Source organism: Triplophysa rosa, linkage group LG23, assembly GCF_024868665.1.
Source record: "Triplophysa rosa linkage group LG23, Trosa_1v2, whole genome shotgun sequence".
NCBI lineage: Eukaryota > Metazoa > Chordata > Actinopteri > Cypriniformes > Nemacheilidae > Triplophysa > Triplophysa rosa.
In genome coordinates this window covers 7,969,330-7,997,034 of record NC_079912.1, presented here as the reverse complement: position 1 = coordinate 7,997,034, position 27,705 = coordinate 7,969,330, and the positions used below count along the sequence as shown (strand labels likewise).

General features: G+C 36.4%; 1 protein-coding gene across 1 annotated transcript in view; it reads right to left on the bottom strand.

Moving 5' to 3' along the window:
- The window catches only part of LOC130546988 (piezo-type mechanosensitive ion channel component 2), a 107,492-nt gene that overhangs the window by 38,363 nt on the left and 41,424 nt on the right, over positions 1-27,705 (bottom strand). The window contains exons 4-14 of the mRNA XM_057322587.1: positions 26,223-26,265; positions 17,173-17,332; positions 10,744-11,026; positions 9,025-9,238; positions 3,633-3,801; positions 3,416-3,547; positions 3,149-3,184; positions 2,859-2,985; positions 1,896-2,050; positions 1,336-1,566; positions 74-188 (exon numbers count right to left, since the gene is read on the bottom strand). Of these exons, the coding sequence (XP_057178570.1) occupies positions 74-188; positions 1,336-1,566; positions 1,896-2,050; positions 2,859-2,985; positions 3,149-3,184; positions 3,416-3,547; positions 3,633-3,801; positions 9,025-9,238; positions 10,744-11,026; positions 17,173-17,332; positions 26,223-26,265 (1,665 nt within the window). The remainder of the gene's footprint in view (positions 1-73; positions 189-1,335; positions 1,567-1,895; positions 2,051-2,858; positions 2,986-3,148; positions 3,185-3,415; positions 3,548-3,632; positions 3,802-9,024; positions 9,239-10,743; positions 11,027-17,172; positions 17,333-26,222; positions 26,266-27,705) is intronic.

The following is a 27,705-nucleotide window of genomic DNA, read 5'->3' as shown; positions in this document are numbered from 1 at the left end:
AAGTAATAAGAAATAAACACGATTGGGTTTCTGTATGATTGAACTGAGGTTAGAGACTAACTGTCTGTCTCACCGTGTCTGTGTTCTTCCACTTTGATATCAGACAGTTGGCTGTCATCTGTCTTTCTCTCTTTTCTTTCTGTTAAAGACTGTCTCAACAACAGCCAGAAACTGAGGAGACAGAGAATCTACACACAAACGCGCAAAAACATAAGATCTCTGGTATGAAACACAGTGTATAAAATACTAGTATAAAAATGAGTTAAAAATAAATATAAAGTTTCAGCTGGACAATTCCAACCATGCTTCATTTGTTTTTGCCTTAAAAAGGTGTGAATTACCAGGTAAAGGTGTTGCTAGATGGGAATGTATAAAACTCATAATTTTAGTAAAATAATGTAATGCACGATCTAAAGTGGCTTATTGTTAAATGGTAGCAACAATGGGACAGTTATTATAGTTTTTTTCAGTTAAGCTTTAAATTTTGTGTTTTCGTGTTAATTTAAGTTTTTTGAAGTTTTTCTTTTTGACCGTTTTTTTCATGTGCTTTTATCATTTTGTAACTTATTTTTTTATATTGATTTAAGTGTTTAATTTATTTGTATTATATTTCAGTTTTTAAGTTTTCAGTTTAGTAGTATTAGTAGTATTTGTTTTCATTTAATAATTTTAGTTCCTCAACCAAAACCAAAATTTCAGTTTATTGTTGAAGCAACTTGTCAAATTTTCATTTAAAGTTTTTTATTAATAATATTTAGACCGATATTTTATGCGATTTAACAGTTTATGTTTAATGTTTAAATAGTTTTGGTAAACTATAATTTCAAAATGTCATATAATTATTTCATATAAATATAATTTTATAATCTAAATAAAAATAATTACAATAAACAAATTTTCCTCCAAGTAGTTCAATTTATTAGCTTAAATGTGACCGTTTCGTAAAAAGTATAGAGCTATAGACTAATTTTATATAGACTTATACACTTTTTACACATATTTTCACTTTTCATTTTTATTTGAGTGGTTGATTTTCAACTATGCCATTAAAACCCATGCATACACAAAGAGAAAAAGCTGAACATTTTAGGTCAATATTTGATTTGATTTCAATGAACAGGAATATTTTTAAAGTTTTCATTTTAGTAAACTAAAATAACCTTGTTTCGAATAGCTGTCCACTGTAGTGACCTCTATAAGTGTAAAGGTTTCGAACAAAATTTATGTAAGAAGCACTCACAAGTGTGTGTTGACTATTTTAAAACTTTAAACCACATCCAGATTTTACAGCTAAACTATTCGGTGATAAATATTGTTCACAAACACAAGTCTTACTTTAGAGCCCAGTTCCCGGAAGGGCACATCTTTCTTCAGAAACAGTCCAGGAACAGGCTGCAGTGATTCAAAGCTCCAGATGTATTGCAGGATAATGAGCAAGTTCCCGTAGAACACCATGAATGGAGAGGTGATCATTGAATACTTCCTGCGGTCCCTCACCATCCACAGAGTGCATGACCAGATGAGGAAGACAAAGGTCAGCCAACTCACGTAAGTGATACTCCACGCCTGAATGAAACACCAGAATCAGGGTCAGAATGAGTAAAGCAAATCTACAGATTTGACAAAAAGAAAGACACGATTATAGTCTTCAGATCCGGTCCAAACTGAGCTCAGCTACTTCAGTCATGTCAAATGCCTATTGTGGGTCTCCAAGGGGTGACCTCGGTTCTGCTCGAGGCCAACCAGAGGCTTTCTGCACATGGTACACATTACCTATGTCCATTCAGATCTGTCATGGGTAATGACCAAATTGGCCACCTTAAGAAACCAGGTGTGGGTAAACAAACCTCAAAAGAGAGTCTGAATGTGAGGGTGAACTGCTGAACAGGACTCACCATCATGGCGATAAGAGCACAGATGTAGCTCTGCTTCATGATGAATCTAAAGGCCTTCAAAGCAGAGTTCACACGGACGACACTGAATGGATTGGGAACCTCGGAAAGCTCAACGTATGCAGATTCGATCTCGTAAACGCCGCCATCCATTTGTTCTGAAAAAGAGCCATGCTTTATAAGAAAAAGAAGGGGGCTGGTTGCCTCGCAAACGTTAGAGTCGGATCCTCTGAATCATCTAATAGCTTAGTCCTTGAACATCAATGGAGGCCTATGTTTCTTGAGTAAATCTGGACATTTCTGGAACCGCTTTTCCAAGAATCAAGGAAAAAACTTGAAGAAATGTTTAGGAAATATATAGGGAATAAGGTCCAGGCTTTTATGGAAATACGGGAAGGAGGTGGAACAAATTCTATGTTTATTTCAGGCTGTTTTATTCATTTTGTCAAGTAAAAATATCGGTAACACTTTACTTAAAGCATATGTATGTTTAATGCATTATAAAAGTAGTTTTATAGTATTAATTATGCCTTGTAATGCACCTTATAATTTCTAATGAATAATTGCAACTACAGTTTATACATTAAGGGGTGGTTTCCCGGACAGGTCTTAAGCCTAGTCTCAGACTAATTTAAATATTAGAGATGCCTTGATCGAAAACAACTTGCACTGACATATCTTAAAATATATCACTGCTATTGTTTTGTCTCAAGATGCACATAGTAATGTTTTTTTTTGTAAATTAGGTTTTTTAAAACAATTTAATTATCCTAATTTAACTAAGGCCTAGTCCTGGTTTAAGATTATCCTTGTCTGGGAAACCGCCCCTATAACACTTATCAGTTCATTGTTGCACTTCGCATTTTTATTTACATCTAAGATGTATGAAAAATAAGACAATACTGATTATGTTGGAAATGTATTTTTGGACCTCACAAAACAGATCATGAGAAGAAGCTGACATACGTGGATCTGATTCAAGATGGCCTGGTTTGTAGTGAGGGGTTGAGTAGAGCTCCACAGACTTTGGTCCGTTCTCACAAGGGACGGATGTGAAGTCCAGAGAGGCTCCATTGGATGTTATGATCAATACCTGAGAGAGAAAGTGAGTTCATTGTGTATCAAGATTCCTCTGAAGCTCTGAATGTAACAATATTTATATTGATTTCATCATTGATAGGCTCAAGCATTAATCTATTGTTATTCGGTTAGTTTAAGTCAGTGGATGATGTTCATTATTTATCTGAAAGACAAACCTCAGGTGAGCTGTAGCCGTCTTCTGTGCAGAACAACTGAGAAATGAAAAGTTAGAGCAAAGTATGACTTAACAAATGTGTCTAAACAAATATTAGTTTTAAAATATGACGAGCATAAAAACAAAATTGATCAAATAAATGTATTTAGTTTAACTAGGCATGATGCATAGTTATTAATGCATATTTATTAGATTATTCATCAAATTAAAAAAAAAATTCTGACAGAATTATGTAGATAGAAGAATGTGAATAGTGAGAAACTCTCACATTTCTCTCATCTGTATGGTAACGTGCCATTCTCCACAATTGTCTCTTCTTCTCTGCTGTGTAAACTACAGCATTACTTTCTGGAGATTCTGGATCCTCCCTTCCCTCGGGTTCTGCTGATTTTTCTTTGACCTGCAGACACGATAAAAAAAGTGTTACAGTTTTGATATCAAACTGAAATGTGCATATTCTTCTTTATATGCACAATAAATCTCACCATGTCCTCTGACTCCTGCAGCCAAAGGCGGATGAGTGTGGCCAAGGTGTAATACAGCACCAAGAGCATGATGGGATTGACAAAGTGGTGCCACTCCAGATTAGGGTTCACTTTGAACATCCAGGTATGCGAGCAGTCGGTCAGCACAACCGGAGATATGCCAAACAGACTGAAGGAAGGAAGAGAATGAGGAAGAGAATAAAAAATATAATAATAATATAATGATTATTCTATTATTAATAAAATAATTATTAATAAAAATAATTACTTTTATTTAATAATTGAAACAAATAACGACAATGATGGTAATAATTATAGTTATGATTATTTTTATTATTTATAATAATAATAATATGCAGCCATAAGCGGTTGCATGTGGCCATAACAACAACAATAATAATACAAAAATATTCAAAATAATTAATACAATAATGTTGTATTTTTATATGTAAAACAATAAAAATAAAATAATTTCAAAGGCCATACCATTTTTACAGCAAAAAAGTTAATCAACCAATCAAAATGGACCTGACTAAATATTGAACAGTCAATCCGCACTAACAGAATGGCTGCTAATTCACGCCAGACTTCACAACATTAGGTTTGTGTTTATTTCCCTTTTTTCTTTTTCTCTTACGTTAGAGCCAAAATTGGATGCCGAAGGAAGAAAATAACAGCAGATGCCTATTTAACAGGGTATAAAACTGAAAGTGGTATAAAACTAAACAAGTTAAAGGGATGTGATGGAAAACAGAGGTAACGCCAAGAAGAAGAAGGCTCTCTAATGGCTCTTCATCTCAATTCTACAGCAAACATGGCGACATGAGCGGAGGTGTTTTATACTGTCACCTTTGGCTGATGAAATCAATAAACAATGGCTGCTTTAACAGCCAAAACCCTATTGAGAACAGATTAGGTAACAACACATGCTGCCTGTATTTTATTGCTTTAGTTCTGTTAGTAAAGTCAATGCGGTTTGCCAGACGTTCATTTCGCAGCTACCTCATGGCATCTGTAGCCAAGTGGGGAATATAGTCTGAATATTTCGCTTCAGAGTGTGAATCAACCAAAGGCAAAGCGTGACATCCAAGTCCCAATACCACAGCTGAAAATAACAAGTATACGTGTTGAAATGTTGCTGAATAGAGGTGCCATTTTAATGCGGCCAATTCATAATAAACAGATTCTGAAGAAGCAAAAGGTGTCATGAGGACAAACTCACAGAAACAAAAACATCATTAATGAGATATCCTAAATGTCTCAGTTGTTTCCCATAAAATGTGAAAACAGTGAGAGCAAATTGAGACTTTAGCCTCCTTCTTAGTCTCATCAGAATGTAAATGTTTTTACATTTCCTGAAAAACTGTGAATTTGTACATCCGAGGTTTCGGAACAACAGCGACAGTATGTTTCATCTAGACTTTCAGAAGACATTTCAACAATGTCTCACACTATGCTCAAGTTTGGCAGGATACCAAAGCATGATCAAAGATTTGCATGGGAATATAAAATTGTGAAAGATTTTGAGATATCTTAAATAGTGTTGTCATGGTAACATGTCAAACTTTAATAATATATTTGTTTTTTAGGAATTTGGTATTCTAAGAATGGCATATACAACAGCTTACACGTGAGGGCAAGGGGAGGATGCTAAATTAAAAAAAGATTTTGAAATCTCGAATGATGTTGCAGTTGTTTCATGGTGATGCAGTTTATTGGTGATGCATGGTGAAGCAGGAAGTGTCGCATATCTACAGCGTACATTCAGTGATTTGGATGGGACTTGAACCCTGAAATGCAAGTTCCCAATTTGCATTGTTTTCTGAGAGCCACCATGTAGCGGTGGCACAGAAATGAAATGGCCCGTCATTGCTGCTTGCAGCTATATTTCTTATTATTCTTTTTCTATTTATTTTACATATTTACCCAGGGGGACAAAAACAGAGGCATATATTATCACAAAATTACATAAGAGCTTACAGTTAGTCTGTCTGGAAAATCTACATCATTGCTGATTGGATTCTCTAATAAAATAAATATAAATTATCCTTGGAAAATCCTAATGTTACAGACTGTAAAACATGATCTTTTTGTGTCTTATTTCTTCAAGGTAATTTCAAACCCAGTACTCTGATGCCATGAAAGAACAATCTGGACTAAAAACATTTCTAACAGTGGCACCTCTGAGTTAAAAAGCACACATGTAAACATGCACAGACCTTCCTGTATAGGTGGCACACAGCAGACAACCAACATAAACCCATTTGGTTTTAATCTCCGGGTCGACTAAATTAGCATTTTGTTTCACCCAAAATAGACTCTTCTCTGGCATTTGCACATACTTAGACTTCAGCGGGGTGTAATCTAAACTCACGTCCTCACCGCAAATGCTATATTACAAAATGTCTCCTGATTGTGCTGTTTTTGTGTGATTGTCATAGAAAGCCTCATTGTTTGATCCCCAGAGGCTTCGACTTGCAAAACAGTATTTTTCTCTAACAGCAGCATGTGCATAAATAGGATCTAAGATGTTTCTTAGGTTTCGTTTAAGAAAGTAACCACTAAATCCTGTTAAAACCACTTAATTTTATGTGGTTGAATAAAGGGTTTAGTAAAGCGTCTTTCTTTACTTATAACGCCCAGCGTTTTGCTTCCTCTGCACATTTGCGTGTTTTACTCTCCTGCCGCAATTTGTATTTCTTAAGGTAACGGGATTCCATCGCACGTGTGTCATTTCGCCTGGCATGTTTCGTATTCACCGCACTACGTTTTTCTGAGGTCGGCTCAAACCTCAACTTACATATGTTGAGTGTCTGTGTCTTTTATAGAGTCTTTGAATGCATATGAGGTTTCAGGATGTGGATTTCAGACCAAGTGAATAGAGTGACAGAGATGGACTTTCTTAAAGCGATAGTTTATTTGTAGTGTTGGTTTTCAAGTCTCGGTGACCTGCTTCTAATCTAACAGAGCGGAACCAAACAAACATCAAAAACCATATGGAGGCTTTTCTAAGTTTTCAAAGACGCCTATTCTGTAGATTTTGTGTTTGCTGTCCGCTACAAGATTTGGGGGTGATTTTTACAGCACATTTTAATGAGATGCAACAGTTGCACCATTAGCCCCGTATCCGCCGCTAATGGTCCTTCTGAAACCTCACTGCCAGCGGAGAGGAATATTAACTTGGTAATAGTCAGCAAAACACAGGCCAGCCAGCGAGCAGACAACCATACACTACAATTGAGACTTAATTTAGAAGAATTGCTGCTACGTCACTCACAAGCTCTTCTGAATCACCTTTGATTGCTTTTTCTCATTCTCTGAATCTCTCACTACCTTAGCCCAGCGGTTCGTGTAGCGCTCCCTGAACCCAGCTGTGTAATTTAAGCGGAGGCCAACAGCCGTCCCATCGTAATGAGAACCACCTGGACCGCGAGGTTGCCGCCACCGCCGAAACCATCGTCTTAGTGGCTTCTCTCTTCATCTCTCAACATCTAGCTTATGGGATCTGTTGTGGGATGATCGATTAATGATGTATGTGGTTATTATAGAACAGCGCAGCACAAGTTTTCTTTGGGATGAGAACAGTAAAGGTCTATCAGCCATTATATTGGTATTTCTTTCATTAAAGATGTCTGCCATAATAAACACTATAAGGAGTTCATCTAATGATTTAAAAAATAATAACTTCTCAATATACAGTATGATGTATTTTTTAAGTAACACCAGTTTATGATCATTTTGTTCAAGGTTATGTCTTAGGTGTTGTTTTAGTAATGGCCATTTGTGAGATTTATATTAATAGCAACAGTAATCATTTTTCAAGCATTTCTGATGAATTATGCCTTTGATTTAGGGCTGTTCAGCGATTAACCGATTAATCTCGATTAACCTATTTATATATGCAGTATATAATATAATCTCACGATTAATCGGTTAATATATGTCTGTTCACAATGCACATTTATTTTGTATTTATAAACACATACATGTATATACAGTATTTAAGAAAAACATAAAAATGAATAAATATTCATATATATTTATAATTTAAGTTTAATATGAATATATACACGCAAATATTTCCTAAATATATACATGCATGTGTATGTTTTTATAAATACAAAATAAACATGCACAGTGCACAGACATATATATATATGATGTAAACACAAACTTGTATTATGGATGCGATTAATCGCGATTAATCGTTGACCAGCCCAACTTCGATATTCAATTGTTGGCAGCAAAAATAGATCTCGCAAAATACAATATAGGGACAAATTATTATGGGCACCTCCTTAACGCTGAATAACAGCAAACTTACAGATCATCTAACAATGCACAACGAACGATTCCTTTTGCCATAACAGTTGAAAATATTATACCACAAACTAGGAGCGACAAAAAGTTCAGAGTTAAAGATTTCATGTCCCTTGATTCAATTTGCAAAGTCTTTCCAGCTAGACGCTGGGCAGACGCCATGGGCAACATACAGAACTTAAACATGATTTCTGAAAGCGAAGTGAATATTGACTCTTTAATCAAACTTCTCAAAACAGAGTCTGACAGAGTTGGTTTGTAGGTATTTCTCTGGATCGAGACTCAAACCAAAAAATCAAATAAGGCGACACTGCCAAGCTCAAATATGATTTAAATAATGAGCTAAACAGGCCACATTTATGTTTAATGGTCAATTCAGATTCAAACCCCAAGCATGTCAGTGTAAAATAAACGCAAATTCCTTCAAAAATGAGTGTAAATGATCTCTAGCATTTCAACATTTTGACAAGTAAGAGCATTATTAATTAAAATAGTGCCCAGATTTCATAAATGTCAAATATTTCTGCATTTATGTGAATATTTTATTTGTCTTTTAATCATGAACCGTGACACTTATTGACAAGAGATCAGTGCACACAGCATTGATGTGTTTTCCATCTGCTTTCCACAGTGGACGCCAGTCACTGCCACATAACAAAACAGCCTGAATCATCAATTGAGTCCATCGGTCTGCAGGCACCCAGACTCACATGTAGGATTCCCGTTCGCCTGATCGTTTTAATTTAATTTTCCTTTTGTGTTCCATTTTCAAACAGCACTGTAATCTCATTGGTTATAGTAAAAGGATACAGCTGGATACGGGTTGAACCCATGTCAGCTCTTGCTGTATTGCTTTATGCTTACAAACAAGCAACAACATAAATCACATAATGAACTTCCCTAAATGTCTACTCCTCATGAAGCTCTGCACAAACACGCAAATCAGATCAAGTTAAGTGAAAAGGCCTTGACAGGATGTTTTAAAAATCAAAGGATGGGAGGACTTCTACAATAATGATCCTGCACCAAATCCAGTACTAGCCTACAAGGCCTACAAGTAAGTTGGTCTTACCTGGCATAACTGTCCCCGGGTGGGACGGACCCCTGGAAAAATTGGAATTGATAGAGGTAGAGCATGATAAGGTGACCAGCGCTGAAGATGGCCATGAGAACACACAGACAGCTAAAGAGGAGCGGGTCGAAGGTGCGACAGAAAGACCACCAGGTGCACAGGCCCAGGAAGGTGAAGAAATAGACAGTGGAGGTGAGGGAGGGCAACATTATACCTGAAACAAGATCAAAGAAAAGATGTTGAAAAAGGAACTAAATGAAATCTAGAGCTTTAAAGAATCATTTACACATTAATGCAAAATGTCAGTTTGCTTGCTCCACATCTGAATGGTCTTTTATTTTTTATGGGAATAAAATGTCAAGATTCTCCATATAATCAAAACATGCAATGTAGTGACGAAGGACTGTTGACCTCCAGCAAGGATAAAAAATAACTGAATATACGCTGCTCAAAAAAATTAAGGGAACACCTAAATCACACTGTATTAGATCTCAATGAACAAAATATACAGGTTAAAACTCTTCACTTATGTACATTGCATAATGTTGTAAGAACAAAATAATGCGAGAATGGTCAATGAAAGCCAAAATCATATAGTCATTCAGAGCAGGAGTTACAGTAAAATCACTGTAAAAAAATGGAAATACTGGCTGATTCAATTTGTTTGAATTTCATCAGAGTAACTCATAATGTTAGTTAGTAATGTGCATGGCCCCACATGCCCGTATGAAGGAGATGGCACATGGTGTCCTGTGGGATCTCTTCCCAGACTTGGATCAGAACATAAGTGAGCTCCTGGACAGTCTATGGTGCTACTTGACGGCTTCGGATACATGACATCCCAGATGTTGTCAACTGGATTTAGGTCTGGGGAACATAAGAGCCAGTCAATGACATCAATGCCTTCATCATCCAGAAACTGCCTACAGACTCTGGTAACATGAGGACAGGCGTTATCATGCACCAGGAGGGCTCTGCACTGCACCAGCGTAAGATCTGACAATAGATCTGAGGATTTCATCCCCATACTTCATAGCACGTGGAGGTCTGTGAGACCCTCTGAGGATGGTCCTCCCCAGACCACCCTTGCCGTTGCCTCTCCGTACCTGTTGTCACTTTTATTTGCACCAAAACAAGTGAAAGTGGTTTACAATCAGTTATGCTTCCTTTCCGGGTTGATTGATATTCCTGAAGGTTAACTGACTTGGTGTTATGCTGTGATGATCAGGTGTTCCCTTAATACCATATATTGTAATTCGTTTTATGTACTTTTTATGATTGTTTTAATTGTATGGGTTATGTTCGATATGTAAAGTACTTTGGTCAACGTCTGTAGTTTTTAAATGTGCTATATAAATAAATTATATTATATATAAAATTGTATACTATAGTAAATATAATTAATATAGTAATAAATTATGGCAAAATGATTGACAAGTATTATAGATAAAAGATATCACTTTTATTGCTACTGTAAAGAAACATTAATTATTATTTTACATAATTATTTGTTCAGATCAGATTAGTCTCTAGATCAAAAAAATATTTACAAATTTGAATATAGTTTGTTCTCTTAACAATCATCTGATCTGTCTGACAGACCTAAATGCTTTTGTATATAACAATGCACTTCATTTTGTCTCTTTTATCTGCAGTTTGTAAATGAGTGCTATCCATTGATTCCATGTCGTGAGTGATGTCTATTTCAACACTACCTACCTGTGAGACCCAATAATATGGTTACGACTACTTTTCCTGCCGTGGTAATCAGATTGCCAATGATTTCTCTGAGTTTGGACGCCACGTCTGCTATCTGTCGCAGGATCTTTATTTTGGTGCTTTCTTCGCCGTCAGGCTCCTCGGGTTCTCCATCATCGACGTCCACTTCCTCCTCCTCAGGAAGTTCACAGTCTTCATCGGCCAGCTCGAAGTCTTCAAAGAGCAGCTCATCCTCGAGCTCCAGTTTCTCATCTTTCTTCTCTTCTTCCTCATCCTCCTTTTCCTTAAAGGATGAAACCAGAGATTTGGTTAGTCATGCGACAGTTACAGGAATCGCTCGCTTTTTAAAAACAAGTTAGCTCTTTTACTTAAATGACAGCAGGCACTTGAGACTGCTATATGCTTGCACAAAGGAATTTAAATGTTCATTATCAAAGATGTGTTTTCATTTAATTAGTAACCTAGAAATAGTCTTTATAGTCCTTATTTATATTTGACTGTCTATTTCGGTTTATTATTCATTTCTATGTTCCACATTTAGAATGAGGTCTCAGACTGTATTTTTCCTCACAATTATTCTAGTGCATGCAAGCCTGGTTGCAATATGTTTTGGCTGAACATTCTAGCATTCATTCCTGCGATTGGTCTGAAAGGTCCAAGTGTGGGATGCCGTCGTACCAGTGTGTGATACGGAGCAGGCCTCTGAGATTAACATTCCGACGTGTACCCAAATTTCCACTGCTATCTCTCTAATGATGTCCTATTACATCACCATCACCACATTATTACTTTTGTAGTACACATGAGGAAAAAACATGGACGAAAGTTCAATCTGCATCTTTCTTAATGAAATATACGAGCCGAATGTGGAATTGAGGTCATTTACAGCAATACTGGATATAAGAACAAGCATTATTCCAAGATTCTTTTCAAAAAGACATTTGAGGGTGCCTTGAGTCGTTGTAATGATGTTAAATCAGACTAAATGAATCCAGAAGTACTACAAACAGGATGAACGCCTGGTTTTATTAAATCCTGTTTGTCTGTTGAGAGCACTGTCTACAAATCACCTCTCGAGCGTTTATGAAAAGGAAATATGAATGAAATATGACTTCAGAACAATAATGTTGTCGCTGTTAGTTTTATAATGAAGTACAAATTCCAGTTGCTTAGGAAGGTAATAACTTGTCCAAATGTATCATTCACGTCTGTAGAAAAAACAGTGCTTTGCAGTGAAATGTGTCAGAATTGAAATACATTATGTATTGCTTTTTCTAATAAAAGTAAAACGATACATTAAAAGATATTTTTTTAACCACACACCATTTTATGAACAACAGGACAATGCTAGCGGCTACAACACACCATCTTAGTTTTGGAGAAAATCAATCTCTCCTAAGGTAAATCTATTCCTCCCGAGGAAGGTTAGCTAAAGTAAGCTTCCGGTCCTGCACGGCACATAAATTGAATCAAATTCAAACCCATAACTCACCAAAACTCAATTCCAACTGTCCGAATACACTTCTGTTACAAAAGCAACATCCGTAAGGTTTAGGAAAACATTTTTCTTGGGCGAGCCGTGTCCCGTGAATCGGTGAGAAATGCTTGACAAAAGCAAAAGTTTTGTCAAGCCTTGTTTTGGATATTAAAAGACTACGCAACTCACATTATGGATGGAGGATTGGCATACGAAGTGATGCCACCTGAAGATTTTCCTCGCTGAATAAATAAACTCCAGCTTAAGTGGTTTGGGATTAACGTAACTGAACTTAATACACATTTGGCTTCATGTGAGGACTTCAGTCTGAAAGTTATTAGTGTTATTTCCTCAAACAGACATTCTCTGCTGGTTCACATTGACATATTACAGGCCGGCCAACTGATCAAAAGAGGCTTGTTGATCTCAACACAGTTTCTCTTCCATTGCTAAGGTCGATTTTGTGCTTGTCGAACCCTCTAAACACTGGGCGGCTCTCATTGCTGCATTAAATATACCCAGATTGAAATAATATGAGCCCTGCTGGGCTGAATCAGTTGTTTATTTGCAGGAACCAATGACAGTGTTCCCCTCAAGTATATTTGCCATATTGCCATAATGAATAAGTGCTCTGTGCAGTTTCGTTAAAGAGGTCATCTTGATGAGCGAAGTCACAGAGAAACACGGTCTGGTAGAGCTTCAGGAAGGATAAAAACCATGTGACCTTTTTAATATCTCTCGCTGTGCAAACGAATTGATAGAACAAGTCACTTTTGATGAGACACGGAGGGTGTGCTGGTGTTTATTTGCGTTTCCAGAGCATTCACATGTGAGTGGTGAATCAGAACGTTTAATAAAAGACAAAAAAACATCCCTGTCACAGGCCAAGAAATGAGGTACTTTAAGTGATTTAAGGAACTTAGTTATGGAGTAAAACAATGAAGTTGCCAGATGCTATTTATGTTGCTGAAGTCGATACGATTTATTGGATTGACTGATTGGAAATGGTTGTGGATTTTAATTATTTGTGATTTATTTTTTAATTTAAGCCATATTCATCCTTAATCACAATACGATTACACACATACACTGTATATATAAACACTGTATATATAAATGCTATTAATTAACAACAGGCAAAAATATTGGTAGAACAGTTAATCGGCCAGTCGGCACTGGAAAATAAATGAGAAAGTATAAATAAAATAACTAGTTAACTAGGTAACTAGCGTTACCAGCATTAACAGTGCAAAAACTCATGGGCTCGATTTCCAGCGAACACACATACTAATCAAATATATAGCCTGTGCACTGTATGTCACTTTGAATAAAAGTGTTGGCTAAATGCATGAATCTAAATGTAAATAAATGCACAGTGCACTCTTTCCTTCACAGCGGTACACTTTCACCCCACAGTTGGATAAAAGCAAATGCATTTGCAAGTGCATTTTACATATACCAAATGCATGTATATGTAAAATCTAGATATGTTGAATGCATATTATCAAAACATTGAAAATATGTTTAGGAGGTTGTTGCAGTAAACAACCTATTTGATCTAATTTATTTGGATGTAATTTATTTTTATTGACTATGTTTATATTATTCATTAAATAGTATGCTTTAAAAAATTTTTTTAATCAAATGATCAAAATGATTTGTTTTCAAAGTCAATCATCTTAGATAACTGTGATTTCAATATTGGCCAAACATTGTGACTAACTAAAAACTATACCAACATAATTATATCAACATATACCGTATAGGCCTACTGTATTGATTGTTTCATCGGACACATGCGCCTGAGCTGAAGCTAACTTCCAGTCTGTGTTTGGAGCTAGGTCTGGCTAGTGGCTAGTAATATAACAATTTATTTTATATTCAATTTTATATTAATATTAATTTATATGAATCTTTTTGTATATTAATTGTATTAAATTAGATTAAAGCCTCTTATTGATTCTTTATGGAGGTCTGAGTTAAGTTTGGAACTCATAACCTTTGTTTATGTTGTTAAAAATGTTAATGTTTATGTTAAAAATAAGTGTAAATTTAGTGTATAATGTCTGTATTAGTTTCATTAGACATATAACCTTTCCGCTTTGTAGACATTGTAAACTCATTCTGGTCAACCACCATGAGAAATTCTTTTATTTATTATCTATTGCTTACGGTAGTTTCTTACTGACATTTCTATTTTCACATGCATACAGTACATTTTGCAGAAGTGTTTATATAAAGCAACCTTCAGTGCAATAAAGTGTGCAATGAGAACTGTAACCCATGACTTTGGCATTGCTCGCACAATACTCTACCAGTTGAGCAAGAGTTGCCCCGACATGTTGTTTTTGTGTTCTCTTTCCTGTTCTTAACTTTTGGAACAAGAATAATGACAATAAAACTACTTGACTTGATATAAACACACCTTTAAACACTTACAGCGTTCTCTTAATTATCTTTGTGTCACAAACCATAAAGTTCTGAACATGTGGGAGAGCATTCCAACATTTTACCACCGTTACACTGCCAGTAAACTTCAGCAGAACACCTCCACCCTCCCATCCGCCCATGTTTGCTTGTTTACATGTCAATATAGAAACCTCTGCCCGGCCACAGCTGGGCATCTGCTCAGCAAAGAGCAAAACTTGAAAACGTGAGAAAATGGGTCAGAAAGAGAGAAACGTACAGCAAGAAAACAAAGTGAGTGAGGAAAAAAAGAAATTGAAAGGTTCGGGGGGTTGGTAATTTAAGCACAGCCACCGAAAAAACAACACCAGCAAATGTATTCCAGATGTGAACCTACAGTACACACACATGACTTCCACCCACCGTAAGTGTTGGAATGCAAATCCATTGTGAAAGACAGTAAGAGAAAACGTGAGAGTTGGAAACGTTAGGTGCATGCGAAGTGGCAATACAAATAATAACCCAAACATTCATCTTGCATGGATGCAAACATTAAATATTGGTAACCGAACAACGGCAGTACCCATTGACTAGCATTGGTTTTGTGTTCATACAATAGATGTCAATGGGTACCGCCGTTGTTTGGTTATCAACATTCTTCAAAATATCTTCTTTTGTGTTCTGAAGAAAAAAGAAAGTCACACAGGTTTGAAATGACACAAGGATGAGTACATTATTTAAGAATTTGCAGTGTTTTACAGCATTGATGTGCGGTTAAGAGGGTGTTCTGGATGGTTGCTAAGGTGTGGTCCAAGCTCATCTCCAAGAGTCAATGACATTCTCATCCATAATTATGGCTTAGATATCTCTTTCAATGTACGTCTATAGGGTTTCTTCACCTTTAACACAGTTGGTCTTTAACAAGTAACATGAGGTGTGTTTAATCTGCAGGCACCATGTGGTCTGTGAGTGGCCGTGTACACATCAGATTAACATCAAACAGCAAGGTCACATGGATAAACAGGCCCTGGTTGCAAAGTTAGTTGAGATGAGCCAACTAAATGTAATTTTCGTGCCAAGTACAAGTAGAAAGCAGAAGAAGGTCCATGTTGCAGGAGGGAAAAAAACATTGATATGAACCGTGGAGTCAGTACATACATGGTGTGCCCAAATACTCAAGTCGACTGAAAAATTTTGGAAAGTTTCAATATTGGTAATTTGATGTTGTGTGTGTTTGTAATGTGCATTTTATTCCATTTTAATTTGATTATTTTTTTCAAATTGCACTTTAGTTTTATTTCATTCATGTTGTATTGTTGTATGTTGTATTCAGATCATAGGTACTGTATAGGGCAGATGCACATGAATAAACATTTCAATAAACAGTAAATGTGATCGCTTAGCTATCAAAGCTCATTTTAACTGTATTTCATGAATATCGCACTAAAAAGCACAAATAAAAAATAAAACTGAAGGAAAATAAGCATCAGAAAAAACAGTTTCACACCAGCTTGTGGTTAGCCACGTCGTGCATCACGTTCAACGTCTGCAAAGTACAATTTCTTTAATTACACGTGAGACAATAGCAGGCGGAGTGGAGACGGAAATGTTTTTTTTCTAAGATGTTTTCATAGGATAGAGGATCTTATATTCCAGAAGATCAAATTCAAAGCAAGCACTTAGTGGGAATCAATACTTTTAAAATATTTTCATTCTATCTGAATCAATTAACTGGTCACACACATCATTTTGACGGGGAATTTCATTGTTATTTTTTTAGGACCAGTATGTGAGAAAATGATTTTGTCTGTTGAAAGTAAATGATGCCACATGAATCTTCACTGGTTTATCTGTGCAAGTTTAAGTAAAAAGAAGCGCTAGTGTGTTATCTGTATGTAAAACAATGCTTTCCATGTCACTTCTCCAAATGACACTTGCACAAGTGATCTCTTGCTGGCGTTCATCCAGACAGAAATTGATTCATATTGTTATTCTCTCAGAGCCACAGTGGACAATTGGTAGCTATTATGGCCTTTAAGTTCATCTGGATGTGAAAAGTCTCCTGCAGTGAAGGAGGAAGATGGACTGTAAGATTCTGGCTCGGTGTGTGTGTGGAAAGCCGCTCGATGAAAGTCTCGATGACAGAGCCAACACATGACTGATAGAGGTGTGATGAGATACAACTCTATCTCAGTGAAATTTAACCTAAAAAACTTCAACTCTATCTTTAAAACACACACACACACACACACACACACACACACACACGCACACACACGCACACACACGCACACACACACACACACACACACACACACACACACACACACACACACATAAAATAAAACTCTACTTTTACACGACTATATACCTGCCTTTATTATGGTGAATATAATATACAGTAAAATACACACAAGCCCTCAGTGACTAAGTTAGTAAGCAAGGTATTGAAACAATACGATATTTCATACTTGATCTAATTGAGGAAAACAAAGTCAGCATGACAGCATTGTTTTAATGGTAAATTCGAAGGTTTGGTTTCTCACCTGGTTGTCCAGCTCAAAATCACTGTTGTGCTGTGACACGTCCTTAACCGGCTGCTTCTCCAGACTGCGGCACAGAAGCCACGTCACCAGACCCAACACGAACATGCCAATGTCAGGAATGAACACCCGGATGCCGTTGCCAGCATCTGCACCTCGCACACTACAGCAAAACAAACAAAAAACATATTGATGCATGTGAACCATTTTGCATATATGAGACAATAATACTGCGCCGTGTACAATTTTGTTCTTTTAGGTGTATCAATTGTCACTATAAATATAACTGGACTGTTTTCAAACAGGTTTTCAAACACTACACTAATCTAATATTGTTTAGCAAACAGTTAGCTCCGCCCCAAAGTCACGCCATTGGTTTAGGCCAAAGTTGTTGGATCCTTAAAGGTCCAGTGTATAATTTGTTGGAGGTTTTATTAAAAGAAATGTAATATAATGTGCATAACTGTCTTCAGAGGTGTGTAAAGACCTTACATAATGAAGCGTTATGTTTTTATTACCTTAGAATGAGCTATTTCTATCTACATACACCACAGGTCCCCTTACATAGAATTCACCATGTTGTTTCTACAGTAGCCCTAAACGGACAAACTGCTCTACAGAGCGTGTTTCGCAAATACACTACCTCCCTTGGCAAAGAAGAGAAAACGTGATAACATCTTTGACCTTTGTCAAACCGTTAGTTGCAATTCGCAACCTTACCGCTAAGTGCCGCTAAATTTCATACACTGGACCTTTAAATAAACACGTACTCTTTTGGGGGAATAAAAACTTATAAAGCTTTAGTTTACAAGATACAAGAAAGCAGAAAATGAGATAAAAATAACAAATTAGGGTGTATATAAAAGGGGGGAATAACCGCATGACTGCCTCTCGAGTCAAACTAACGTTCAAGATGAAATTGTCTTTAACAAGTGCTCTCAGAGCAACACTGAGCTTCGGTGGCTTTTAAAAGACACAAAAACACTCTTTTGTGCAATGAAAGCCTGCGATTCCCAGTGTCCTCACTTAAAGTGCTAGAGCGTCTGGATCTCATTTCCATGCTCCAGCGAGCCAAGGCCCTTTGCAGCTGAAAACTAGAATGAGTTTTAATGAAACCAACCGTTCCTCTCCTCAGGACAATATCACTTCAGAGCACCGAAAGAAAACCAAAACACCACTTGTTTCATACTCAACACTTTTCAGCTGTAAAGACGCTAATTTTCAGATCTTTAAAGGTTTACGGCCGAGGTTAAGATACGTTCGTGCAAGATTGTGATCCTTTTTTTAAAACTGAAGCATGTGGGAGAGCTGCAGAGATGATTCAGCTGTGTGCGATATGACTTAAAAACGGACGAAAGCTGTAACAACAGACAGAGTTCATCTCCGAACACAGTAAGAAGAAATCGCAATAAAAAGTAAAGCGTGCCTTACACCACGATGGCTTGAAAACTAATGTACAGGGTTGGCTAAAGACCCTAAAGAACAGATTGCTTTTGATTCCTTTGGTCTTCATTAAAAACATCGTAGCCTACCATTTTATACATTATTTACTAAGATTACACACATTTTAGTGGTAGATTAGTGGCCACACATTGTTGAGGTCTTAACATCGTAAACAATTGCTTTGTGCTTAGGGCAATATCACGGCATTCAAAGCAAAGTTTCTAACGTGTTCGCTTTGAAGGGTGCGCAATTTACTTCATAAAACCCAATAAGCTGCAGGGGTTATGTTTAACACGCAAACAACTTCAAGTGCTGTGATTGGCTCACTGCACAGATGAGTTTTGTAATGATGTCTCGTTGTATCTAAACAGTTTACAGTGTTGGTTAAAGAGCTCTTTCATCTCAGAATGCTCGTAAAGCAAAAACCTTAAGCAGACTAGCAAAAATGTGGAGGTCCACAGATGGCACTGATTTGGATAAAAGCATTGAATTATTGGAACCCACTGAACTTCACAGTTGAAGATAAACTTCTGCTTTCAATGTTGCACACCGCACTGACAATTATGCAATTGCATTAGATTGAAGAAGACTGCATTGTTGATGTTCATGGATTAGAGGGGAGGATAGAAAAACAGAGAACGCATTTACTGTATCTTGGGAAAAGAGCGAGTTTTGTTTTAATGACCCTCGGTGAACACAAAGGAGGAATGTGGGTTGACACCGCACCAGGTTCTCAGCAGGAGTCAGCAAGCAGACCGGTGGATCTGTGAGAGCGGAACGAAGCCAAATGGTAGATGTTACCTTCGCCTTCCCAGGGCGAGCGGCAAGGCTCCAATGCGTAAATACCAGTGAAATGAAGCAAAGATCAGCTGCTTCCAGCGCACTGTCCAAACAAACTGAAGCGAAAGAGTTTTCAGAAAACAAACTATATGTATAGCCCTTCCCAAATATAGCAAATTCTTGCTGACACAAAACTTTTTGATGCATTAGGGATGGCAAACAGCGTGCACAAAATGACATAAAACTAAACTGCAATAGCTTTAGCATTGTGCTTTCTTAAATTGGATTTTAAATATAATTTACACGTTTTTTATAACAATTATACTTTTATACTACAACATTTCTTGTAAATTTAAAGGTTATATCTCACTGAATGTATTTTCAAACACAATGCAAAAATCACTCCCTCGTAGTATTATAGAATAAAAAGTCTGAATATACTAAGAACAATATACAAGAGAAACATTCAAATTATGTAATTTTGTTTTAATTTTAAAAACAATTTTTTAAATTTTAATTTAAGTTTTTCTTGCTTTAAGCATTATTAAACAAAATTAAACTAAGTTATTTTAAAAACAAGTAAAACGAATAGGAATAACTTCCATCATTTGAAACAACATTGCGTCAAGTAAATTTTTCATGTTTTACGCATGTTTAGATATTTGTCCTGAAAAAATGTTTTCGTCCAGAACATGAAAAAGATTACATTTCCATTTCTGTTAATTACAACACCGCAGTCCACAGGAGGCACAGAAAACACCGGAAACAGACCCGTCGTGAGCGTCATGACAGATCTTCACATTGATGTGCATTCAGTGCATTGTGCTGAAATCTTAACTAAACGCATTTCAAAGGTCCAGCAGGCCATCTGGTTGTTGAATAATCCAATCTCATCTCTCAATAAGATCTGTAATGGGAAATGTCTGTCATTTTCCGCACAAAAGACTTTCGTCAGGTTTAAATGTGCCATCTCTCCGCATGGGCCAAACACAGCACATATGAAGCATTACATCATACGTTACTTTTATGATGTTTACGGCAATGGTTTTCATTAAAGTGCTTTTAGCATACTGTGTTGTGAAATGTTGTGGATAGTATGAGACAATCATAAACAGCAGTAGACTGAGACTTAAAAACAGACAAGGGGCCAACTGTTGATAATCACAGACTGTAGCCTAATCTAAACTCGCCTGGTTAATATAAAGGACTGTTTTCATATTTTAATATCATAAGGCACAGAATAGCACGACTAATGCATATCACAAGGTGTAATACTGCTTAATTCTCAAACTGCCCGACAAATCCAAACAGGGTCTGATTTCCACCATGCTGGGCTCTAGATGCCTCACATGAGTTTCAAGATGAATCTGCAGCCATAGGCAACATCCCCAATCAACACTGCTATCCAAACCAGAGACTTCAGCCATCCAGAGATGTCTGTCATTCCAGTAATGGTCTCAAGATCTCCAAATACACTGAACTAAAGTAACATGTTCCTTAGATGTGTGGGGAACAAAAAAATATTGTGATTTGTCATTTGCAATACTTGTGGTGTTTTCTTGTCCCTGCAGAACGCTGAGTCTAAAATTTCAAAAGAGCACGGCTATTTTTCCTATAATTTTGCTCAGTAGAGACATGTGTTTTGGGCATTTTAGCAGAATTGTTTTTAGATGAATGATGTTTTTGCAAATCAAGAAACAAATGTTTTTGTAGGGCAACCAAGTACACTAAGTTTTGAGAAAATGTTAGTGGGGAAATTTTTAGTGGCTGCGCAAATGACACAAAATCATCCTTCATGTAAAGAACATTCTGTGAAAAATAACCTTAAAGGGATATCCATCGATCAAAGAACCGCTTGACATGGCTCTGTGGTCTTAACAAAGGTCTTCTGAAGCGAATCGATGCGTTTGTTCAAGAGAATTATCCATACTGTTATCCCTGGGCTGCGTGTGAACCTGAGGCTTGTTTTTCCGGCAAATGACGCAGGCGTGTCGTAAGTTCTGGTGACGAACGCGGCATTTTACGTTTTGTTCCAATAGGATGCCGACTCCTCTGTGCGGGAGCTTTCGTCACCGTCATTTGCCGGAAAAAAGCCTCTGTTTCACGTGCAGCAGAGGGATAACGGAAGCTTGACATCAACGTTAAGCACCGTCGATATGGATATTTCTCTTAAACAAACGCATCGAATCGCTTCAGAAGACCTTTGTTAGCACCACGGAGTTCTTTGATCGATGGATGCACTTTTCGGAGCTTCAAAAAATGTCCCCGTTTCACTCCCATTCTACCGCTTGGAAGAAAAGGGATACGTGGTATTATAACTCCGACTGCATTATTCTCCAAGAAGAAAGTCACATTCAGTCAGGATGCCACGGAGTAAATTTTGTTTTGCCTCTGAAATATCCCATTAAATTCTTAATTTCTTTCTGAGTAAGGTCATGTCAACGATCATAATGAAATTAATGGTTAAAATCAAACTTTGAAGCTCACTTGATCAAAATTACATTTGAAAACTTTAGCCTGGCTTTCACAGACTGTGTCACAAATGTTATACATAAAAATATCTAAATATATTCTTGCATAATAAATGTTAAAATGCTTTGTGTTTTATAATGACCTTTAACTTAATTTCACGTTTTAAGCTCGATTTAGGTTTCATTTAAATGCAGCTCTTCCAAAATCTAAAAGATTATAATCTGCATGACGAATAGCACTAAAAATGATATCAGTCAGTACAATCCCAGGTAAAAGAAATGAATCTAAGTGTAAAGGATTCAGTTGCAATTTTAACTAAATATTAAGGTCGAACTCGAGAGTAACTGGGCTTTAGGAAATGACCGAATAAAGAATATCAGCTATTTTATTATTAATTATTTAATTATTTGAAATAATGTCTGACCACTCTCATTCTCAACATGACATGGCAAACCAAAATCTTGCTGGGAAACACAACTACAATGTACAGCACGAATGTACAGCATGACACCGCAAATACTCAGTTTACAAATCACTTAAAAGGAGTTTAGAACCTCCATTAAAGCTGTAAACTTTAGCCCATTTTTCTCTGAACAAAATGGAGGCCGGCTGCTTGTGAGGCTCAATCATTTAACCTTTCTGTTTGTTAAGTGAGTCAGCGAGAACAGCAAATCGGCAACAGCGGCCCACCACTGTGAACAGAAGGGGCAAAGTAAAAGGCCGAATGTTTAGAGGAAGCTGTAAATCACACATACACTTCATTCTCCACTTTCTTGAGTCATGCTAATTTGTTCCTATAAATGACCTGTTGCTGACTATTGAGGTTTAAGCATAACTGGTAATGTTGGCAGGTATGGATTTCAACATAAACATATAGGCCTCGTCCTTCTGATCCCTAATGAAGAAACCTCACAGACAGTAATTACACCCTAATTATTTGTACTGAAAATAAGACTGAACCCAAAGGAGAGCAGTGCATGCTGGGAAGGCAGCATCCAAAGATGCTTTTGGTACTCTCCTGTCCAACAGTAACACACCGCACAGTGGTGCAATTCAGGGTTCAAGTAACAGCGCTCATAAGGAAGTGCCTGTTGCAATCTCCCTTGTGGTTTAATCACATCAGATTCAAGAAAAACACCTATGATTTATGCTCTGTTAGTCCAATTTATACAGCAAACACACAAGGATTATTTTGACATGTTTGCTATGACTATGTGTATTTTACGGCTCATAGGCCCATGTTAGTGATAAATTACTCAGGGAAGTCATGGAGGAAGCATGGTGTGATATGGTATATCAGAGAATGTCAAAGGAACAATGATTTAAAAATGTTTGAAATTATTTATATTGGTAAAAAATGAAGCAGACGGTAGGAATATGTAAACCTTTGTTGCAGCCTCGGTTATGCCATGAGTGTTTCTTAGAAATCGCATAAGTAAGGCTAAACAAAACCTTGTTTGGGGTCGAAATCCGGCTTACAAGAATCTGACTGTTAAATAGGAGGAAACTGATTAAATGTGGACAATACTCCATAGACCTTAATGCAAGAATTGAAAAGTGCTGCTATAAGCTGAACAGCAAACCATGATTTATATGCACGTGAGCATACCTGTACATAAAAATATAACCCAAATCATGTTATTTCATTTTTGATGAACATTTACAAGATTTGATTGCTAGTTTGAACTATAGCTTTTATAGCATACATGACTTTTTTTCTTGATTTTTTTAAACATTCTTTATATTCAAATTTTTTTGTATCAATGTTTTCTTCGGAGCTGAATTCGTTTGAGGGAGCTGAGGACTTTAAATGTAAACACCTAGACATAAGTAATATAATAATTATATTCATATTTAATAATAATTCATTGAGCTTATTTTTACATCGTCTAAGCAGATCCCAGGTGATTGAAGGGTACTTACTGGCCTAAAAATTGGAATCTAACCCCTATATTTTTTATATTTTGGTGCACAGTAGTAGTAACTAGACCCAGTGTTTGAGAAATATGACATACATATCTAATGGCAGACACCTCAAGAGCTGTATAAGGCATTATTATGTAATCTGGTTCTGGGTACTTCATCACAGCACATGTGGTTTGTGCTAGATGACCATACTCTGCTTTTCCTCCAGTCAGGTAAATTACAGATGTCTGTCACTAACATCATACAAATCATGACTAACACACGTTTTAAGCACTTCCAGCTGTTGTGAGCAGACAATCATTGTTCAGATGGTCTTAGTTTTTGATCTGTCACAATGGGACTGAGCTAGACAACTGTGCCAATGAAATGCAACTGCTGGGTTTGAAACATTAAATCACTTTCACTGTAATTCTGAGAATTGCCGTTTTTGTGCAAGCCAAGGATATAACAGTCTGCCAGGTTAGCACACATGAGCATTACTACATACTAATGTGTGGTTCAGTGATGGTCACTTTTGGTCCTGTGTCTGTGTGTTTTTATCAAATCCTGCTGGTTTAATTTTGCCTATTACAGAAATGTATAACAGTGTTTACATGCATTACGATAATTTCTTGATTTTTTTCTACAATAGCATTTCCACCAAATCTTGAATGATTAACCATTAAAACATATTTCTAAATTTTTTTGCATAATTCCACAGATTTAAAGCTAATGTGATTATTTTCAAAAATAAAAATCATGAATTTTCTAATTGTTTTTTACATAACACTTATTTATATTATCTTACATAATGTATACTCTTTACGTGTTGTCTTCAAGTATACTAACTATTAAAAAACTGACAGTAAGGTCATTTTTGCATACATTGATTGACTGAAGCACACCATTAAAATGGATTAGGATTTTGTTTATCGTTTATTTTGTTTATGAAATCTAATAATTAATATTTTAATCACTGATATTTTCAAGACCAAAAGTCGGGTCAAGATAGGCATGAATGAAATCTGAACATTGAAGGTATTTAAAAAGTACCAAAAATGATTGAAAAAGCTTAATGTTTTTAACCAACATTTATATTATTTATATATATTATATTTCACCCATATCACGGTATTTATTTTAAGCACATTTTTACAATAAATAAATAAAATTAGTTTTTCTGCATAACAGTAGTAAACATTTGTAGAGCATTTTTTACATATTTTTTATGGCTGTATTGATTTAAAAAAGAACAGAATAATGCTGTGGTCAACTACGAGTAACAAAAACAGAATATGTTTTAATATGACCTAACAAAAGTTACTGTAAAAAGTTGAGATGTGTTAGTCTAAATAAAAATCCACAGGGACATGAATGTGCCAGTAGTTGAGGAAACACTCACATGTATGACAGACGTTAACCAAATGCTCTTTCCCTCAACACACTAGTTTGTTTGTAGTCCATCATCAGGTGGACCGCAGCCAACGTCTGCAGCATGCAAACTGACGCCATCTTTTCTCGGCCAGCGCAGTAGCTGCTGTCTGATTAGCATTCATCAGCATCAGTCACCTGCCTTCCCAGACCACCACCCAACAGGAGTCGCCCAGACCGCCGCCATTACAGTACTCAGACTCCAGGCACTCAAAGAAGCCATGGAGGCCCAACACCAAAAGCAGCTTACAAGGCACATAATGTGTTTGCACGCAAACATGATTATAAAGATGAAAAAGAAGAGAGGAACTTACAGAAATGATGCCACCCACTATGTCCTGATGACTGGTGCCTTTGTCCAGTGCCAACCAAGTCAATTGGTCTATTCACATAATTAATGTGTCTAGGTTATAGCAACTTGTACATGCTGAAACCCCCCCCCCCAAAAAGTATACTTTCAAACTAAAAAGGTTTGTATTAACCTTTGGTAGTATTAAAATAGTACACTTACAAGTAGGCCTATACTACTAGTACATAAAGTCTACCTAAAAATATACTCGAACTTTACGTAATAAAATGTTTTTCAATTATACTTATTTTTTGTAAGGGAAGCTATACAATACAGAGTATCCAGGCACTTAAGTTTCTGATATATTAGAACTCTGTTTTACTACTTTGAAAGTTTAGTTGATGAACTGCATTAAATACAGTGGTTGGACGACAAAACCAATATATTATTTTTCTTCCTTAAACCTTTTATGAAAATTAATCATCTTTAATCTTTCTGTCATAATATGCAAGGAGGAACAGACAGACCTGCCTTGATCCCGTTTCAATTAGTTTACATAATATTCAGTTACATTCTATTAACTATATTCAGTTTTCTCTAGGCACTAATAGATAATCATTCTGACCCACATCCAGAATGGTCATAAAATCAAGACTTCAAAGCCTCCAATGAAAACACAACAAGCAAGCGTACAAAAGCACCTCTGTTGCCAGATCTCTACTTTAAAACTCACCTCTCAAAGCCCAACTGTCGTATTGATCTCTCCCATGATGAACCTGCACAAACAAAACATGAAGACATAACAGCTTAGATAAATGAAGATAAATCTTTGCAATATCTAATATCACATTTTGTCACACATAAAATGTGCTTCTTGGCAGATATCACTGAGAAAAGTGTAAAAAAATACAGTCAAATTATGTGTCATAATTCACATGCATCGTTGCACCATATTTTTTGAAATATTAATAGATAAGTAAACTGGGTTTTTAAACTTAATACGATATGAATAATGACCATGTAGCTCTCATAATTTTGCAAATAGAGTGGATGGTGCAAGCTGTGAAAAAAATGACGTATTAAGCTGTAATCGGTATTGTTTTTGTTAAAAAGAAACAAAAATAAGTTATTGAGCAGGTACCTAAAAACATCAAAACAAAGATAAGCATGAACAGTAACCTGTAATTTTGTTTTCAAACAGAGATGGCGATATAGAGACAAACGTTAAGTTTGCATGATACTGTTTTTGCGTTTATTCTGTTTTTTTTTAAAATCATTTTCAGATAAATGATGAGTTGAACAGAGAACATATTAACCTTGTCGTCAGAACCAGAACGACATGAAGTTCTGGTGTGTATATGCTCCAGACACCTCATTTACATCACGCTGTAGATTTAAACCACATGTATAACACACACTATAGGACCACATGAGCGGCAGCAAGTCTGATGCGCTCGATGAGACTCAATTCATTTCTCAAGCTTGATGCATAAACCTTACAAAGAACATTTGGCACAGAATAAATACTTAATTTCTTTGCTTGCATATTTCAGATAACACACAAACAAAAAAACACAGTCATTTGGATCAGTGACTCATACAGTATTCCTCTAGAGTGCTACACTTCAGTCAGATTTTGAACTGGTGGACGTCTGTATTTACAGGGACACTTCCAGGTATTCTCAACTATTCCGAGGGCAAGAAGGGGGAATTTGGAGGGGTGTCCTTGCCAAGCGCAATATACTGCCTTGTTCAGTTGTGTTTGAGCTTTGCTTTGAACAAATTATTAATGATGCAATTGGCCTGTGGATGGTTTGGCAAAAGTTACCTCAGACATTGTAAGTTACTATTGGTAGCGGCGGTCAAACCCGCAAAACCTTTTTCCAACCAGGGAAATGAACAGAAAAATGATTTGCATGTCTGTTATGCCATGAAATAAACCCACTTATGTATTACTCCGACCTTCTGTGATGGCATTTTATAATGTCTAAAACATAAAAAAATAATTCTGCATCTGTTTTTGGACAAAAATGTGCCGACAAGTATTTTCAGACAACTGAGTTTGTATTTCAGCTCTTGCCAAAAACAATACATTAGGCTGCTCAGTTTTCACTGATGAATTGACATTATTCTTTTATAATGGACACCAGTGACAAGGCAACACTCGCGTGATGTAATATATTAGTGTTGGCCAACAGAAGAAGGTGTTTCAAGGC